Source organism: Halyomorpha halys, unplaced genomic scaffold (assembly GCF_000696795.3).
Source record: "Halyomorpha halys isolate HHAL.00 unplaced genomic scaffold, Hhal_1.1 Scaffold765.1, whole genome shotgun sequence".
Taxonomy (NCBI): Eukaryota; Metazoa; Arthropoda; class Insecta; order Hemiptera; family Pentatomidae; genus Halyomorpha; species Halyomorpha halys.
Window position 1 is genome coordinate 538,486 of NW_027113294.1, and position 18,003 is coordinate 556,488.

General features: G+C 30.5%; 3 protein-coding genes across 7 annotated transcripts in view; 1 reads left to right on the forward strand and 2 right to left on the reverse strand.

Moving 5' to 3' along the window:
* Window positions 1-876: 876 nt before the first annotated feature.
* On the reverse strand, window positions 877-5,868 carry PPP1R15 (Protein phosphatase 1 regulatory subunit 15). 2 transcript variants are annotated; one of them, XM_014429080.2, is made up of 4 exons: window positions 5,731-5,868; window positions 3,508-4,990; window positions 3,363-3,428; window positions 877-1,779 (listed from the first exon to the last, which is right to left on the reverse strand). In XM_014429080.2, the coding sequence occupies exons 2-4, from the start codon at window positions 4,549-4,551 to the stop codon at window positions 1,561-1,563; spliced, it is 1,329 nt and encodes a 442-aa protein (XP_014284566.1). In that variant the 5' UTR covers window positions 4,552-4,990; window positions 5,731-5,868; the 3' UTR covers window positions 877-1,560. The 2 variants fall into 2 exon arrangements, with proteins under 2 accessions (XP_014284566.1, XP_066906961.1); XM_067050860.1 differs by having other exon boundaries at window positions 3,508-5,028; window positions 5,731-5,867.
* Window positions 5,772-9,620, forward strand: LOC106686008 (uncharacterized). Of its 4 annotated transcripts, XR_010844372.1 has the most exons (4): window positions 5,984-6,265; window positions 6,408-6,641; window positions 6,745-7,021; window positions 9,169-9,620. XR_010844372.1 is itself a non-coding variant. In XM_014429076.2 (3 exons), exons 2-3 carry the CDS (start codon window positions 6,446-6,448, stop codon window positions 7,920-7,922), a joined length of 1,374 nt encoding a protein of 457 aa, XP_014284562.1. In that variant the 5' UTR covers window positions 5,772-5,901; window positions 6,408-6,445; the 3' UTR covers window positions 7,923-8,049. The 4 variants fall into 4 exon arrangements, 3 of the variants coding, with proteins under 3 accessions (XP_014284562.1, XP_014284563.1, XP_014284561.1); XM_014429076.2 differs by lacking the exons at window positions 5,984-6,265; window positions 9,169-9,620 and adding an exon at window positions 5,772-5,901 and having other exon boundaries at window positions 6,745-8,049; XM_014429077.3 differs by lacking the exon at window positions 9,169-9,620 and having other exon boundaries at window positions 5,964-6,260; window positions 6,745-8,049.
* Window positions 9,621-15,560: 5,940 nt separating this feature from the next.
* Window positions 15,561-18,003, reverse strand: part of LOC106686010 (uncharacterized) — a 10,812-nt gene continuing 8,369 nt past the window's right edge. The window contains exon 3 of the mRNA XM_014429081.2: window positions 15,561-16,049. Coding sequence (XP_014284567.1) covers window positions 15,733-16,049 — 317 coding nt within the window. The 3' untranslated portion in view covers window positions 15,561-15,732. The remainder of the gene's footprint in view (window positions 16,050-18,003) is intronic.

Sequence of the window (18,003 nt, forward strand, 5' to 3'; positions counted from 1 at the left end):
ATAAACTTATTGAACTAGAGTTATAAAAATGTAATATAGATAAATTTAAAACAATAAAATCTTTTTATTTACAGTATATAAATTATTATTGTCTGACTTAGATCATGATAAATATTATAACTTTTCTAATTTGAATTATCCCAAAGGATTTATTAGAAACTTCAAATATTGTAATTTGATTTGAATTAACGATTGAACTAATATTATTGTAAATAAGTTGTATCATAAAAAATGAAAGAACATTTACAGATAAGAGAGTTAAGTTTTGAATGTGTTTTCTAGATATATGTGCAATAAGAATTAGTAACAAATGAAGAATAAAGATGAGTGATTTAGTATTTAGGAATTATTTATTTTTGGCTTAACAGAAATTATCTGTTTTGTTAATTAGCACATTCATCTTGTGAAAACGTTCTTTAACTGTGAATAAGAAAACCGAGTTAAAATGAAATAATTGTACAATTGCAGTTCTCACACACCGACTATTTTGTAAAAAATGGTTATTTTGACTCGAGGAGACCTCAAAATATATATTTCCTGCGAAAACTTGGGCTTAAAAATTTTGCAGGATAGTAATACTTCCTCATATAAGGTAATTGAAAGTTAATACATCTTGAATTATTACAATAGACTGGAAAGATAAAATAAAAAAATGTTTAAAAGCTAAACCAAATTTTTCATAAATAAATAATTTAATTTATAATTAGGATCCATATAGGATTTAATCTTGGGTAAAAAATGTCTACAAAATTAATAAGTAATCAAAAGGCTTTCCATCTGGCAAGAGCATCGAATGATTTGTATGAATGATTAGCAAGTATATTAACTACAAAAAAATAATATTTTGAGAGGATAGTTAGTAAATAAAATAAAACATTAAAAAAATTGTTTATTTAAGTTTGAAAATATCCTTTCCAAGTAGCAACCTATATTTTCTAGAACAATTTATTATACTTTAAAATATAACAGGCAAGATATCATAATACTAAATACCCCATGCGAATATTTGCTAGTACAACATGGAGGAAAATAAAAAATATTGATCTTTTTATTAATTATCTATATTGCATAATAAAAAAATTACAGGATATAAAGACATTCTCTCATTTTATCATTTAGAAACACATACTATATACACTTCTATATGTACATTACGAATTTCTCGTCGGTCGACTAATACAAATAAATATTTAAACAACTTTTAAACTTAAAAATATTTATCTTTCTCACAGTTATGAATAAAACAGTTAACCTCTAATTCATCATTGGACCAAGTTAAATGGCTAAAATACAATAACTTAAAAACAGTCAACAATTATTACATATTTACAAAGTGGCTAATACATTTTTCACCTATCAACAAAAAAAAATATAAACAATTTGGTCTGTTGCTCAGGACAATATTAAATGACGAATTAAACTATAAAATGACTCACAGTAACAAGAGGTAACTTCAGAATATAAATAGTAAAAATAAAATAAACTAATTAGCATACAACGTGAAATAAGTTTAAAATTATCCTCTATCAGTCATATTTATTAACTATTAGATAAGAATGCTCAATTTTTTTCCATGAACCGTTCCTGGAAAACAGCTGCGCGGTGGGATGCTTCCAGGATAGGACTCAGCACCTTGGAAACCTGCTGAATCCTGTTTTCAAACCGTGCCCTGTCCCTTGCATACGTTTCCCAAGGGCCGACACGTGCTGCACGATGAGCATAATTCCATGTAACAATAGTATGAATTTCAACAAGCTTCTCATCAGGTTTGAAGGATACCTAAAATTAAAATAAATTAATCATTATATTATGATAAGTCATAAGGACAATTAAATCAGGATAGAGGGTGTTATGAGACAATAAATTGAGGTAAAACAGTCCTGAAATTTCTACTAAAAAATTTGTTTTTTAATAATGTGGAAAAAAAGTTCTTAAATTAAATGTATCAGAAGTACAATGAAATTCAATTATGCTGTACTTAAAAGTATATTTTCAGAATTTCTTAAAAATTAATGCGTTTAGAGAATGTGCTAAAACCTATGTGGCAACACTGTTTTGGTTATCATGGAAACACTAGAGAAAGATTAAGTTAGTAAAGGTTTTCACAAGTCTTAGAATCTAGCTCTATCTCAATCGATATATTTTCAACCACTGTTTATAGGCTTATCTCTAATTCCGTCTATGAGTTCGTGACAGGCAGGACAAATTCAAATCAACAATTCCAGATGAGAATAAACAATATATCTTATTTAGACAGAAAATAGGTGAGGCATATAGCTATGAAAATACCAAGAAAACTGTTAACCCTGTTAAGTCAAATGTGAGCCCTGGCAGCAAGCAGTCAGGTAATGGACAAATTTTAACTAATAATATTTCTCTAAAGGTAAACCACAAATGTCAGAACTGTTTTGACATTCGAGTTATCTCGAGTTTTAATAGTCAAGATAATTCATATACAATAGTGACTTGGGGGACAAAAATTTACCCATCACAGCTCCTTCAACATCTTACATGAATCAAGCTAAGTACAACCTCGCTCTCTGTCTAGGTTGAACTCAACTATCTCCACCAAATCTAACAGATGACCAGACTATTTTAGAATTAATAATAACTTTTTTTTTATAACGATTCATTACTATAATTAGTAAGTAATGCAACATATTGCATAATTTTATAGCCAATATAATTTTTTTTCTAGTCTAAAATAACAAACCAACATTTTTATCATGTTTTAAACACAAACCCCATATTTTATATTTAACAAGAAATAAATTTAAAAATTTTCAAAAAGCAACCCAGATATCAGTTGCACCATCAAAACAAACATCACTTAGATAAAAGAATTATAAAGTCATCATTGTAACAATCAAAACTCAAAATTTAAAAATTAAGAGAATAGTAATAAAATTAATCCATAAATAGATGCAAGATCTAGTAAAAAAAAAAAAAAAAAAAGGTTTTATTTAATGAAAATAAATTTTCAATTTATAGCAAATAAAATCACTTGTATAAAACATTATGAAATTGAGTATACAAAAACAAAAGTTTAAGGCTAATTTAATGCCATCTTCAAAATATGGAAACTATAATTAAGAAACTTATAGTACAGAAAAACAAGGAAGATCAAAATGGTCATTATTCGTGCAAAATTGAATGATATTGCAAAGCACTTAGATTACAAAAAAAAATCAAGTAACACTAAATAAATCACTTCCAAGAAAAACGAAACAGATAAATAATAATTACTATCTGAAAAGTTTATAATTCCATGGTCATGAAAATATTGAAATATTATAAATAATATATTCATTAACTTAGGATGTGCTTGTTAAAAACAGAAAGATCAGCAATATAGTACATACCTTTTTATTCTTCTTCACGGGACTAAGAGCCAAATTTGAACAGGAAAATAACTTTTGATTATCAACCTATGAAAGGCAAAAACTTATTAGAAAACTTCATTATAAAAAAATAGAAGAAAATGTAGTCAATTATATTTATACAAACCTCATCTAAATCATCAGAAAGACATTCTTCATCTGATACTGAGTCACAATTAGGATCTTCATCATTTTGAAATACAACAAAACTGTCTTCACTATCAACAGAACATTCAGATACTGTTCTGTTGATTCTACAATTTTGCAAGCAACTGACAGGCAATTTCATAGGATTATTTTGGGCACTAGTGCATGGATTTGAATCTTCAAGAGGTGAAACAAAATCAGCACTTATTTCAGGCGATAATGAAGAATTATCTGATGAAGTACTATCGCGACTATTCTCAGAATAATGTCCATTAGCCATCGGCATTGCAGAATATTTATTTTCGGATACTGTTGACATATTTACATGTTCAGAGCACTTGTTTACATCTAATAAACTGGAGTTTCCTATGAGACAATTGTTGGTCGCATACATTGTTAACATGCTATTAGAACATACATTTAGTTCACACTTAATATTAGTAAAATTTAAAGGAAGTATACCACTTTCAAGTGACACATAAGGTTTCGGAAATATTCCTTTAGTAACATCAGCATACGACCTTTTGGGATTACTAGGCACTTGAGAAACTTCTGATGTAGAAGTTTTAAACTCTGTTGGAGTATCACTATTATGAAGTGTGTCAGGAAATGGTTCTTTACTACCTTCTTTATGATCGTCTCTATTTTGAAAACTATTCACTAATGCATCCAACAGATTGCAAATGTTTTGAGGTGAACTGGAACTAGCTTGACAATTTGTGCCTACAATACCACCCACAATATACGATACAGCCATTGATGAAGATCCAGGAAAAGAAGTCATGGGTGGAAGAATTTTCGAAGCCTCCTTTAATAAACTTGTCTTCTGTAATGGTTCTTGACTAGCGTTGAAATCATTAAACATACCCAACATTGGTTTCACAGCCTCTTTATTTGTTGCACATGAACATCCATTCATATTAGCTCTTGAAGAAAAGTGTCTATCAAAACTAGGAGTGCTAAAAACTGGAGATATTCTAAATTTTCTTGGAGCTCCTTGTCTCAAGTTAAATTGATAATCCATTGTTTATTTATGTTGAGACAAAATTAGTTTTAGAGTTGCATTCAAAAATTAATTTGTTTATGAAGTCATTTTAGAGATACATTTCAAGTTTTTAGAAACAACACATACTGACAACAAACTTCATCCAATTATTGTCTAGAGAATACTTCGGCCAGGAATTGTTTTTCAAGCAGTCTCTACCCTTTTCAAAATATTTTAAAAGATGCAAATCAATGATAAATTTTCGATGGATAAACTGACCTGTATGGGTAACAATGTTCCTTTCAGGGTTCTTACCGATAATTCTGCTATGATATCTTCTCAGAAACACTGTAGAGATCTTCGCTAATGTAAATTCGAAATTGTTGGTTTTAAATAAAACAGATTCTTCTCTGAAGCAAGACATTTTTAAAAACATTTTTCACAACTGTTCAATCGTACTAGTTATTCAGCCATTTTTCTGGAACATGAAACACTCACTTCTGACGTCATGGAAACCTTATCAATATTTTATTTTAAAAGATGTTGGAATCATACAGAATTATCATAAAGGTATGTTCGGGAATAATAAACCTTTTTAAAAAATTATCTTCTCTGATTTTAATTGTCATAATTATTTTGTTAAGTATCCTATTTAGAATCCAATCATATTTAGTCAGCAATGGAGTTTCTAGAATTACCTGTTTTGTCACCAATTTTTGTTTTTATTAGCCAGTATTAAAATTCAAGGTCACAATGACTATAAAACTAATTTCGATTATATTATTATATCCATTACCCCAGCGGTGTTTTTGTCTAACATATCATTGATTCTTACGAATTGTTTTATTAAAATATAGTGTGGGTTTATATACTATGAAATTTTCCAATTGAAATTTATGTTTTTTTAATTGTCCGCTTATTAATTATCTATGTTTTCATATGTATATACATTGTTAGATGATTCGTTTATCAAAAAACAAACCCAAATACAGTTGGAAACCAAATTTAGGTGAATTTTGGAAAGAATCGACTCTAATATTACTTCATTGATTAAAAATAAAAAAATGCAATACAATTTTCTTAACTTAGAATGAATATTCAACATTATGGACTCATATATTTTGTATATGTTTAATAAATGTTTCAAGTATATAAATAATCTTGTACCTCAGTACAATGAGTATATTTTTGTTTATGTAATTTTTAGGTTGAACTTACAATGGATGAAATGCTGGTTTATTCTTAAAATCGGCCAAGGACAATTATTAGAAATGCTGCAATATCAGTGTTCAGTGGTGTCAATTTGAATAATATTTGGCATTTTGGCTTAGGGAAGTTATTCTATTTCGTCATGGCATTAAAAGAATATGCAAATAACCTTTTTTAAAAGTAAACTTAAGTCAAATCTGTTTATTTTTCGTTACATGTGATCATAACACGTAAATTGCTACTAAAAAAATGATAACATTTATCGTTAATCCTCTTAATAATTGAAAATATATGCCCCTTTTTTTCTGGTCAAACATTTTTTTTTTTTGGTATTTTCAAGTACAATTTTTATATTTAATAAATCAATTTATGATTTATGATTCTTCAGAACACTACCTTTGTAGTGTTATAATTAGTACAGAGGACTACATTTTCTAAGTATATCGAAAATGTCCTTTGTAATACATATGTAGTTAGTTGGATCTCTGGCTGAGACTGAGATTGTCATTTCCCAAAACGGCTGCAGATGACAATATTTTGTTGAGTAATGTTTTTGTTACATTTTTTAAACTGTCAGGACTAAAATTAGTTTGATTCCCAATCGTATAAATCTGGTTAAATTTAGATTATAACCTCTATCAGTTTTTAATATCATTGTTTTTCTTTCATAAAAATATGACTTACAGGATATTTACTTTGATTTAAAGTAAACAAAATATAAAGGATGGATTCAGTATCTCTTTTACCCATAGAAGTTGCCCAAAAAATATTTAAATTTCTGAATATTAAGGATCTCTACCAATGCATGAGTGTTTGTAAGAATTGGAGAAGACTAATTAATTGCTATTATGTATGGGGCCATTTTTACAACATTTACGATATAGAACCATTATTTGATGAAGAAAACTATTTTACACCAAGTGAGTCCTAAGAATTCAAACCTTATTTTTAAATTAATTGTTTCATTTTTGATTAATTTAGAAATTATTAGAGTTGATTTTTGATTTGCACTATGTGTAATAGGGGTCATGAGTCCATTGTGTGCTTATGCTGTAGATTTGAAGAGGTTTCTATTAAGCCCCTCTTTCAATTGGAAGTTCAGAAGATCAAGCAGCCATTATATCAATTTGAAGTACAGACAGTGGAAAATTTTTTGTCATGAGCCATTTATAGCACTTTTATATCCAGCTCGCAATGAATTGCATATTTTTCAATGTTTTCCTAAGTCAGTTGAATGTATAGATATTATTCGCCTAAAGTTACTGTTGGACAGTTCAGATTCAATTTTAATTAATAAAAGGTATATTGTCATGAGTGCTTACAATATTGTGTTAGTGTATAAATTTACAAACCACCATTTTGAATTATACAAAGTTTTTGCATCAAAATATGGTGCATCTATAATTTCTGCTAATCAAGACTTTGATGAATTTATTGAGGAGTATACTGTGTCTAATTATTCAGTGTCTGTAATAATTTTAATCGGTGATAGGTTATGGATAGCAGGTGTAAATAGGGAGAAATATGTCATAAATCTTTATACTGGGGAACAGGACATGAAAAAATCTCTTTCCTCTACTATTAAAGTGATAAAAAAATTACCATATGTTCTTCATCAAAATGAATCGATTTTTTCAATCACTGATATCAATGGAAAGTTTATTTCTTTTATGGTCGTTTCTCGTGCAGAGAGATGCTATATGAACAAATATATAGTAGCTATTTGTTATCCTAGCAAAAGTTCAGACGATAAATACAATATTCAATTTAGACTAATACTAACCGGGAAAAGGATAGGAAAACTAATAATTCCCAAAACAGCTAGTGTTACTTTGCATCCCAGCAAATTAATTATGTACTTATTTTCAGCTCGTTCTGAGGGTTATAAAGTTAGCGCGGTATCTATTATAACAGGGGTTTTTCTTTGGGATTATAAAGTAACGTGTGTGCATGCTACGTATTGGGGTGCTTTTCTCTCTGTTGTGGAAGAAAGATTTCTTTTTGTTTATCCAGCTCCTTCGGGCGAAGATTTTTATGCTGTATTTAACTTACAAGGTAAACTTCTGTATGAAGAACTTTACTTTACAAGCGGGATCCTATTGTATTTCTCGGATGAAGTTATTTTAGCAAAAGAAGGAGATCGGATACATGTGACTAATTTTTATAAATCTATTCATGATTGCTGGTTTAAAAAACATTAATTGGAATTTTTTATTAAAAAAAAAATTAAATCTATAGGACAACAACCTATGAAGGGTCAGAGGTGCAGTACTTTGTAAGGAAGTACTAATTCTATAATTTTGTATAATAAAGTCTATTTTATATCAATTAGTGCCTTATTTTATCCTGTTTTTGTTTATAAAACAGCTATTGAATATATGTACAAACCTGAAATGAAAATTATTTATGTATATGTATGAATATAAAACAAAAGCATTGTTACCTATGCCATAAATTACTTAAAATTTGTACATAATTTTATTTTTTTATGAGAGAAGATAGTCAGGGGTTGCGGTCTACAGAAAAACACAAATAAACAAAAGATTAGTTATTTGTGGCGATGTTTCAACCTTATTTTCAGGGAGTTATAGGCAGATAAACTGGAGTGCTTTTCTCTCTGTTGCAGAAGAAAGATTTCTTTTCGTTTATCCAGCTACTTTGGGCAAAGATTTTTATGCTGTATTTTACTCACCAGGTAAACTTCTGGATGAAGGAGTTTAGTGAGTATATCTGCCTATAACTCCCTGATGAAGACCTGAAAATAAGGTCGAAATGTCGGCACAAATAAATAATCTTTTATTTTATTTTTTTTTATGAATAAAAGCATTTTTTTCAAATGTTGTTTTAAGCTGAATTATGATTTTTTATGTGTGTGCATATGTATATATATTTATGTTTTAAACCTTTTTGGGTACTTGTGTAGAAGATGGTCAACAAGGAGTACTGTAAGGGTACTTTATATGAAACACTATTAAGGGTAGCCTTTTGGTTACTTGTCTTGCGATTTTTGTCGTTTTCTAAGATTTTTTTTATTGATTTTTTTTTATTTTATGAACTTTTGGTGAATTCAGGACCTGCCATCTGTAGGAGGTTTGTTTATTTCTTTTGCGAGCTGAAGTTGACAGTTTTTATCTAACTAAATAATCAATAAATAAATAATTAAAATTATTAATTGATAATTTCATTTAATTCTTAAATTGAATTCATTAAAAGTATTAATTAAGTATTAAGAAGGAAAATTTACATTATGTGGGTTATAACATAAAATATTATTATTATTGCTTTAACTGTTGACTTCCCGTCACTGTACTAGCTAAAAAGTTAACTAGTCTCCTAAGATTAGGTTCTAAATATTTATAAAAACAAAACAGTTGTTAATTTTGGTTTAAAAAAAAAGTTTTCAAAAGAATTTTATTCATATGTAATTAAAATTTAATTATTTTGTAGAGGAATTTTAAATGAAATCAGTACTATTACAACCCATGATAGGTCAGGAGGAGTGCATTACTTTGTAAGGAAGTAAACCACTTTATGAGGCTGGGTGCAACCCACAGGGCTGACTCATGGCTTCAGTGAAACAGATAATAATTATCTGCCTCTGCTGGATTTGAACCTGGTTCCTTGGATTAGTAGTAAAATGCCTTATCAATGAGCTACCCTCTTCCATAGAGGAATTTCACTAATAATTTAATATCCTTACACTATCACCTAAATTCCCATAAATAAGAAAAACAAAATTGACCTTTTTTTTTTTTTAGTGTTTCTTATTAAGTGTTACTGATAGTGCTCGTGGTTGACATAAGTATCAAATTTTGTATATTTATATGTAAAAAGTTTCAGAATTTTCTCTGAATAAACCATTAAACTGTTATTAATATATAAATGAATTTATGTATATTTGTATAATAAAAAATAAAAATTTGATAATTTTTCCCTATATTTTTTAAGTTTGATTTATTTCATTTATTGGTCATTTTTAATTTCCGGCAGAAGTTGATGGGTTTCTTTTTCTTCATTTACTAAATTTATTTATAGACTGTTGCTATTATGTAAAATTCATAACGAACTCTGCATAAGTAATGTCAAATTTCTATTGATTCTATTATATAATTTTGGTCAGAGGAATGTACATTTGTCAGGTTTTAACACAGATTATATGTTAGTAAAAAACTTCAACTTATTGTATTTTGGGTACAACACTTTTTTTAGGGATTCCTGAATGTTTATCATTTTAAATGATATGTTATAGAGCAGACATTATTTCAGGAAAGAAGCCTTGTGCTTTAACATGATAATTCTAAGAATTAATTTACTCTAGAGAAGCTCCCATAGGTTAATCATAGAATTTTTTTATTTAACAAACTTATGATTGGAAGTAACCCCAGTCTTTAGAATATCTAAAAATATCTTCGGAATATTTTTTTTTTTGATATACCACAATTAAAGCAAAATCAGCGGTATTTAATATATAATAAATGAAGGGTTTACAGTTTATCTTGTTATATGTGACTGCTCCGGAACAATAGTAATGCCACTAGGCGTATTCATGATGTATTGAATGTAAAATGTTTTACCATATTAAATGCTATATACAAGCATAGGATTGCGAGCAGCCCTATTTAAAGTCATGTTAAATGGTTGATGCATAAGAACTCCTAGTGTATTTTCCGAGCAATTTGTTTTATAACCTTTCCTTCTTAAACTTCATGTTATTGTTTACTACTAAGTTTTGATTAAATTTATTTATTACAACATGTCTAAAAGAAAAGAAAAGTTTGGCTACTAAGTGTCTTGTTGATCTTCTGACTTGTGAGGAAGAGAATCAAGATGATCTAATTGACAACTGTCATTACATTATTCTTATTGTCATCCATTGCTATAAAAACATACAAAATAATACTAACACGAAAAAGCTATTAGCAAGTAATAGGTTACTTGTTAGGTGTTAGGACACAATAATGAAAGAATGAATGAAATGAAATTATGATGAGTTCAGCTGGTCTGTCGCCTGATATCATTCTCCATTTAGCAGACCTAGTAACAGATTCTCAACCATGTTATATTGTTTTAACATGCTAAAAGAAGGAAAGATTTCTCCATTTAACACACTTTAACATGTTAAACTAAAGATCATGAACACCCCTACTGTAGAATTTGACTCAAAAATGCATTTATAAACATCTAGAAAATGCATTTTTGAATTCATCTATACAATAAGGTCAATTTCACTAAATTTGCAGTTGCTTCATTATACTTAAGGAGCAGTGATATGATTTAAACCTTTTCTGAATCAATATTTAGGATTCAATTCCAAAATATTAAGGTTAAGAAGAATCACTTCATTGGATCCTATTTCTGTTATAATGCTATAGAATCTAAATCCATCTTTATTCATTAACTAGGGTACAGGGGGAGTGTTTATACTTGGTGTAGTGAAAACGTATTTATCTGGTGGAGCTCCGGAGGATTTAACACTATCTACGAACGATAAGTCACATTTTCATCTATATTTTTTATTTTTTTACATTATTTTCCCTATTTTTATTCACTCTACGAAGTATTTATTTTTTATTTACTATATATATATTTTTAAATCTCAATTATAAAACGTAAAATCAGACGGTATGTTTGAATCTCCCCCTTGAAACAGAAAAAAGCAAAGTTTAAAACCTGCAATAAAAAAAAAAAAAAAAAATGACAAAATAAAATGCATCAGATTTTTAGTAATAAAAATAAATCCTTCGAAGTTCAAAAGAATATCACCATTTTTTTATCTATAAAAGCTTCAATAATTTGGTCGGGGAAGTCAAATTTCTAAAAAAAATTAAAAGATGGAACCCTCATAATCGAAATTTTTACAAAGGTACAATCTGAAAAACTTTAAAAATTTGAAACAAGGTGGAATAAGGTCCCAATGGAATTAGAACCGTTTGTTAGGTACAAATTTTTGTACATTAGATAAAATAAAAGAAGAATTAAAATCGAAAAATGTAGAAGATGTTAAAAGATTAATATACTTCAAAAATAATGAAAAACACAATTGTAATAATTACCTTATAACGTTTGATAATCCCACTATTATGCGAAATAAAAAAAGGATTTTATAATATTACAGTAAAACAATATATTAAAAGTCCGATTTGGGTGTACCCTTTGAATGTGATTGAGACACACAAAACTGACGTAAAAAAAAGTCCGCTTTGTTCGTATTGTGGGAATTATAGATATGAAGGAATGTGCAAAAATGTGTGAATTGTACCGGTGAGCACGAGTCTTTTTCGAAAATTTGTCCGATTTTTATTAAAGAAAAATTAATTAAGACAGTACAAGAGACTTAAAAAAATAACCAATGTAGCAGCGAAGAAAAAATATGAGTTAATACACTCATTATCTACACAATTATCCTTTTCTGATAATGTTAAAAATAAAAAAAAAAACTAAGTGTTAGTGTACAAACAGGAGAACAAGCGGAAGTAATATTATTTATAAGAAGCCGTCAGAGTCTACTTGTTGCTCAAATCAATTAAACATAAGACGCAATCCGTCTTGTATATATTTGGTAAAATGTATTTATTTGTTTGTTTTACTGTAAACTGATCTACTGCTGTGACTAGTATTTCTCTGGTTTGATCTCACATCGCTGTTTAGACAGTAACTCACAACATAACTCAGCTAAACTATTAGTAGTGAATTTGTTTAGCGGGTCACTGGGGAGGATCTGAGAGGGGGAATTCGGGAGAGTGAATTTGTCGATCAAATGAAATAAAATTTGTGAAATGGAAGGAACAAGAAAGGGAAAGGAAAAAGGAATGAATTGAAATATTTGTATTTAGTGTATATACTGGCATTGATTGTAAAAGGAAACTGTAGGGAAAAAACTGTTTTCTTTCTATTTTATTATATCATGTAATTATAATTAATTTATATATGTCCAGTCACGGATTGATTAGTATGCTGTGTAATATAGCAACACGATGTATTTGGGCAGCATGGATGAATAAAGTATTTCTCTCTCTCTTCATAGCCCAAACTCCTCCTACCCTTCTCACATAATTCCCCCTTTACCGTCTTCCTCTGTTTCCAGTATTTCAACAACTCATCAAAAAGTTCGTAAAAAAGTCTACCTCTTCGGAAATAACCACTACGAACAAAATCTATTTCCCAAGGCAATATGATGATTCTCAAGGGGAATGGATGAAAGAAGAACAAGAAGTAAAACACGAAAAAAGAGCCAAGAAAAAATGGAACAATTAATAAGTAAATTAAATTTACTTTCACATTTTCTGTTTTAATTTGATTTTATATTTATTACAAAATTTTCTTTTTTCTTTTTTTTAGTATAGGACTCCAATGGGAGTCTTGGACTGATGTAAGTGGGGAAAAATCTATTTTATTTTTATTATTAGTATTTTTTATTTATCTAAAATTTTTTGAACTAAACCAACTTTTAATCACCATTAATGTTTAATTTACTCATTTCTAAAAATTAGTCTCTATTCCTCCATGTAATATATTTTTTTTTATTCTTATGTCATTATTACAATGGAATTGTAACGGACTAAAACTCATTTTAGGATTCTTAACAGAGATATAAATCCGTTTTGTATAGCCCTCCAGGAAACCAATCTTTCAAATCACGATGAAATAAATTTAAAAAATTTCCAAATATATAGGAAAGATAGGCCATATACAAATCACGGCCATCAAGGAGTACATCTTGGCGTAAACCAATCAGTTTATTCCGAACCGATCCAAATACATTTTCATCTCCTAGCTATAGCAGTTAAAATCCATATAAATTTTATCTTCTCAGTGTCTAACCTATATCTGACCCAAGATTGTCAGAAGGAAGCCCAACACCTAGACATTTTTATGAACTATCACATCCTGTGCTTTTTATGGGGGACATGAATGCGGGGTCGCCGCCTTGGGGCTCTCAAAATCTTAACACGCGTGGTAAAATAATAGATAATTTCATAGATATTACTAATCTCCAACTGCTTAACACAGGGGAAAATACTTTCCTTAGCACCAGCTATGGGACTTATTCAGCACTTGATCTTACACTTTGTTGTCCAACGATATATAATTCTACAGATTGCACAGTTCTTCCTGATCTGTATGGCAGTGACCATTTCCCACTTCATATAAAATTTAAAAACATGAATCCTTATAGATGCCAAGCCGAAATGGGTGTTTATTGGACACTTTTTACGTCCCTGGCCTAACCACCACAAATTCATCCATCAGATATGGACATTGATAGAGGTTGTGAGGCCGTTACTAATAACATTATTAAAGCTGCGAAAGCATCAATACCGTTGACTTCGGGATCCCCAAGAAGAACTTGGTTTAATGGAAGGTGTAAGAAGGCTAAAGAACGTCGTAAGGCATTAAACATTTCCTGAAATGTATGACGTCTGAAATATAAAAGGCACCGGGGTATATGCAGAAATACATTCAAACAAAGTAAGATGGAGTCATGGAAAAAATATATTAGTTTCATAAATGCTTCTATAACATCAGCTGATGTGTGAAATTAAGTCCGCAAATTTTCGAGAAATCCTTCGTCTTAGTGTACTATAAAGCAGTTCATAACGTTTATCTTCGTAGGAGTGGTATTTTTTATGATATTTAACAAAATAATTTAACAAGATGATATTTTTTTTATCTCTACTTTAAAACTTATGAAGAAATAGGGTACTGTGGTGTATAAAATAGAGACAAATTTTTCATTATTTTATTTTTTATTAAAAAAAAATCTATACATTCTACAGTAAACATTTTTAAATTAACTTAAAAAATATATATAATTTTAGGGTGAGATGAACTCATAGCTGAGCACGTTGGCACGGGGGTTCCAGATTGCTTAAGCTTGGTTTACACGCTGCGATTTATTTTAACGATGGGATTGTTATGACTTATCTTCGCTTGTAAACAGGACATTGTAGTGATTTATTAGAGTTGAACTCGGATTGGATGGTTGGTGACAATTTTTGCGAATCGTAACGACAGGTTGGAACGTATAAACAATAGCAGCAATCTGTCACTACAATTAGATTCGGTTTTCATTGGCTGTTGATAGGTAAGGTTGCTTTGAAGTTTTTGCTTTGTAGATAGCCTCACAGGTTTCCGTGATTAATTTACCGAGATCTGGTAAGAAATGGTTGTTGAAAATTCCATACCCTTTCGTCCTGTGGGTAGGAATCGTAAGGTAGCTGATAGTCTAACATAAGTCTCTTCATCCATTCTCAAATAATTGCGCCAATCATTGGGTCCTTTTTGAAACGTTTTCGATAACTTGATGTGAGAAAACGTTCTTTTCCTCAGCTGGTGACTCCACTTTCTGTTTGGTCTTCACGGCTTTTTCACTTTTCTCGCTAAACAAATAACAAACAAAGACCACAACAGTACTTCATCCATTGCAAGTGCAGCTGACTCAGTTGTACCGCTGTCGAAAGTGAATATTGGACAAGAAATCGTTACAATTACATCATCACGATTTATCGCAGCGTGTAAACCTGCCTTTAGTTCAGAAGGTTGTAGGATCGATTCCCAGCTGGGTCAGTCTATATTTAATGAAATGAATCTTGATATCCCCACTTTTGGGGCTGCCTAGTTCCTCAATTGAGGACTTGAGTCAGATTAAACAAAAATTATTAGGATCGTACGAGGTTAAATTTATTTTGTATAAATTTATTATTTTTTTTTTACAAGCTGTTCTTAAGATAGATTGTAAAAACAACAACATATTTTCACCCAGATAACAAAGTGGCTCTCGAGCCGTGGTTTAATGACCTCTGAGGAAATAGAGTATTTTGGGGTATAAAGTGTAGACAACTTTTTTCATTATTTTATTTTTTTAATGAAAAATAAAAAAAAGAAAAAAAACATCTATACATTCTAAAGTATAAATTTTTAAATTAACTTAAAAAACTGTATAATTTTAGGATGGTACGAGGTTGAATTTATGAATGTGCTCGTGTGCCAAGCTTTTTATCACAGGTTGATTTATGCCTTTGCCTTCTTCTCCTCCGTTGGTGGTGGTACGGTTGGGATCTCTGGGTATTCCAGTTTTGCACCTGGTTCGCAGTCGAAGATCGGGCAACAATCTGGGAATGGAGCTGTCTTGTTGGTCTTAGTCTCGCTCAGCTTGCACTTGGGGTTGGCTTTGGGAAGAGGGCCGCAGTCCTCAACCAATTCCAGGAGCCTTCCGTCTTCTTCGGCCTTGACGCAGGTGGACCTACCGCAGAAGGGGGTAAGTTCCCAACTGTGTCCAGGTTCGATGGTTGCGCACCTGGTGGAAGCGAAGCACGCGCCGGGGAAATCTGTAACACAAAAAAATTGACATTGTTTTCTGTATTATAATTTACAACTATATTAACAAAAAACTAGTAAATGTGATGTGAATTATATAACAATGGAATGATACAGTCTCGTGCAGAATCTACCCATTTCTACAGAATAAGATTTCGAGGCCATCTTCTGTATGGCTAAGGATTGTCAGGAATTTAGGTGAGAACATGATTAGTTTAGTTGAGTTTGGGTGGAAAGGGAGTTTAACATGGAATGATTGATATCTTATTCCGGTCAAATCAGCAACATATGTTACAAAGAGGTTGGATGATTTTACCCGCGACAAAGTTAGGAGCATTGACGATTTTGCCGAAACATTGTGGACACGAGATTAATTCGATGATTTTTAAGAAGCCCTAAAGCTCAACTTCTTACGATAAAAAAGGTAATTCTTCTCAGCCGGACCCTCCCCACTAAAACCTCTTTTTTTTTTTTGTCTTATCTCCTGGAGCAAAGAAGAAGGCATTTACAAATATATATATACATATATACATATACCGGCTATTTCATTTTCTCGTTTTGCCGGGATGGCATTATAAGAATGGTTGCCGGGTCCGCTGAAGGCGGTGTCAACAATGATGGCATATGTTTGTCTGGATGCCACTAAAACCTGCAGATAGCGCCGGCACTATATCAGTTTTGAAATATATACTTCAAACGGGAACAGGAGATTTAAGATAGTTAAATCGAGCAATATTTAAAAAGCGCCTGGAATTGGAAAACGGCTTGATGGCTAAATAGGCCTTTTGTTGAGGGTATATTGAAGTATTGTAATAAACGGGATTAACGAGCAGTTCCCTTCTTTTCAGTTTTTGTATGAGGATTTCTGGCTAGTCGTTTGTTCAGAGTCCTTGATAGCGGATCTGTTCGACGGGGACAAGTGGAGTATTATTCAAGATTACTGAAGGAAGTAAGTTGAAAAATAAATAATTTTTCTTTAGGAGTGGCTTGGATATTCGCTTGTTATGTTCAATTCCAAAGTTGATTTTACTTTCTAATTTTTCTTAAAGTGCAACGGAGTTTGCAAAGGTACATCGATTGTAATTAAATAACATATTTTTTTTATTTGTTAATGAGAAAAGGGAATTCTACTAAGGGAAAACGGAAAAAAAATATATGTTTATATTGGGTCCAAGAGAAGCACTCGCGCTCTCGAATAGGGATAAAGCGATTCCATCAGACATAAGCAAACCAATCGAAAAGAAAATTAAAGATGGATGGCAATCTATATAGAATTAACTCATGACAATATCATCGAATAAACAAGAACTAGTGAAAAGGGAATTCAACTTTATCTCTTGATGTTCAGATTTTAAGCTTAGTACTGGAGCAGTTTCTGAGTAGGCTATAAGTGTTCGATATGTCTAAATGCTTCTAACGCTTAAAGATTGTTTATATTTACTGTGTAACAAGAAATGCAATAAGTTTATTGTATATTGACGATTTGTATCCTAGCACGCCATTGGTTGTGGTATGTGGGCGTGTTGGCTGGAAGAGCGGACAGTTATGCAACCGTCTGACGGGAAAGATCACTTGCAGGGCGAGTTTGTGGGTCAGTGATAGAAAGTAACGGAAAATTACGAGGCGTGGCTCCAACCTTCTTACAAATCACTTTTACTTTCAAAGCCTTCGTGTTCGAATCTCTTTGGAAATCGATATTAATGTAGATTTTTCTTTAAAAAATCTTTTAGCTCGATCTGTACAAGGAAAATTAAAAAGGTGTAATAATTGATAAAAATCATTCAATAATGTTTAGTTTGGTTTCTCGTCCTGAGAAAATAGGTTACAAATTGAATAATTATAAGTTTTTTTTTTCTCTCATTTTAATGAAGTGTTTTTCTCTCATTTTAATAAAGTTTTTTCCTCTCATTTTAATAAATTGTATTTCTCTCATTTTAATTAAGTATTTTCTCTCATTTTAATAAA

Coding starts and splice junctions, on each gene's coding strand:
- LOC106686008 (XM_014429076.2), top strand. CDS start 6,446: ATGGATTCAGTATCTCTTTTACCCATAGAAGTTGCCCAAAAAATATTT. Junction 6,642..6,744: donor AGAAAACTATTTTACACCAA/GTGAGTCCTAAG, acceptor TATGTGTAATAG/GGGTCATGAGTCCATTGTGT.
- PPP1R15 (XM_014429080.2), bottom strand. CDS start 4,551: ATGGATTATCAATTTAACTTGAGACAAGGAGCTCCAAGAAAATTTAGA. Junction 3,429..3,507: donor TTTCTGATGATTTAGATGAG/GTTTGTATAAAT, acceptor TGCCTTTCATAG/GTTGATAATCAAAAGTTATT. Junction 1,780..3,362: donor CCGTGAAGAAGAATAAAAAG/GTATGTACTATA, acceptor TTTTAATTTTAG/GTATCCTTCAAACCTGATGA.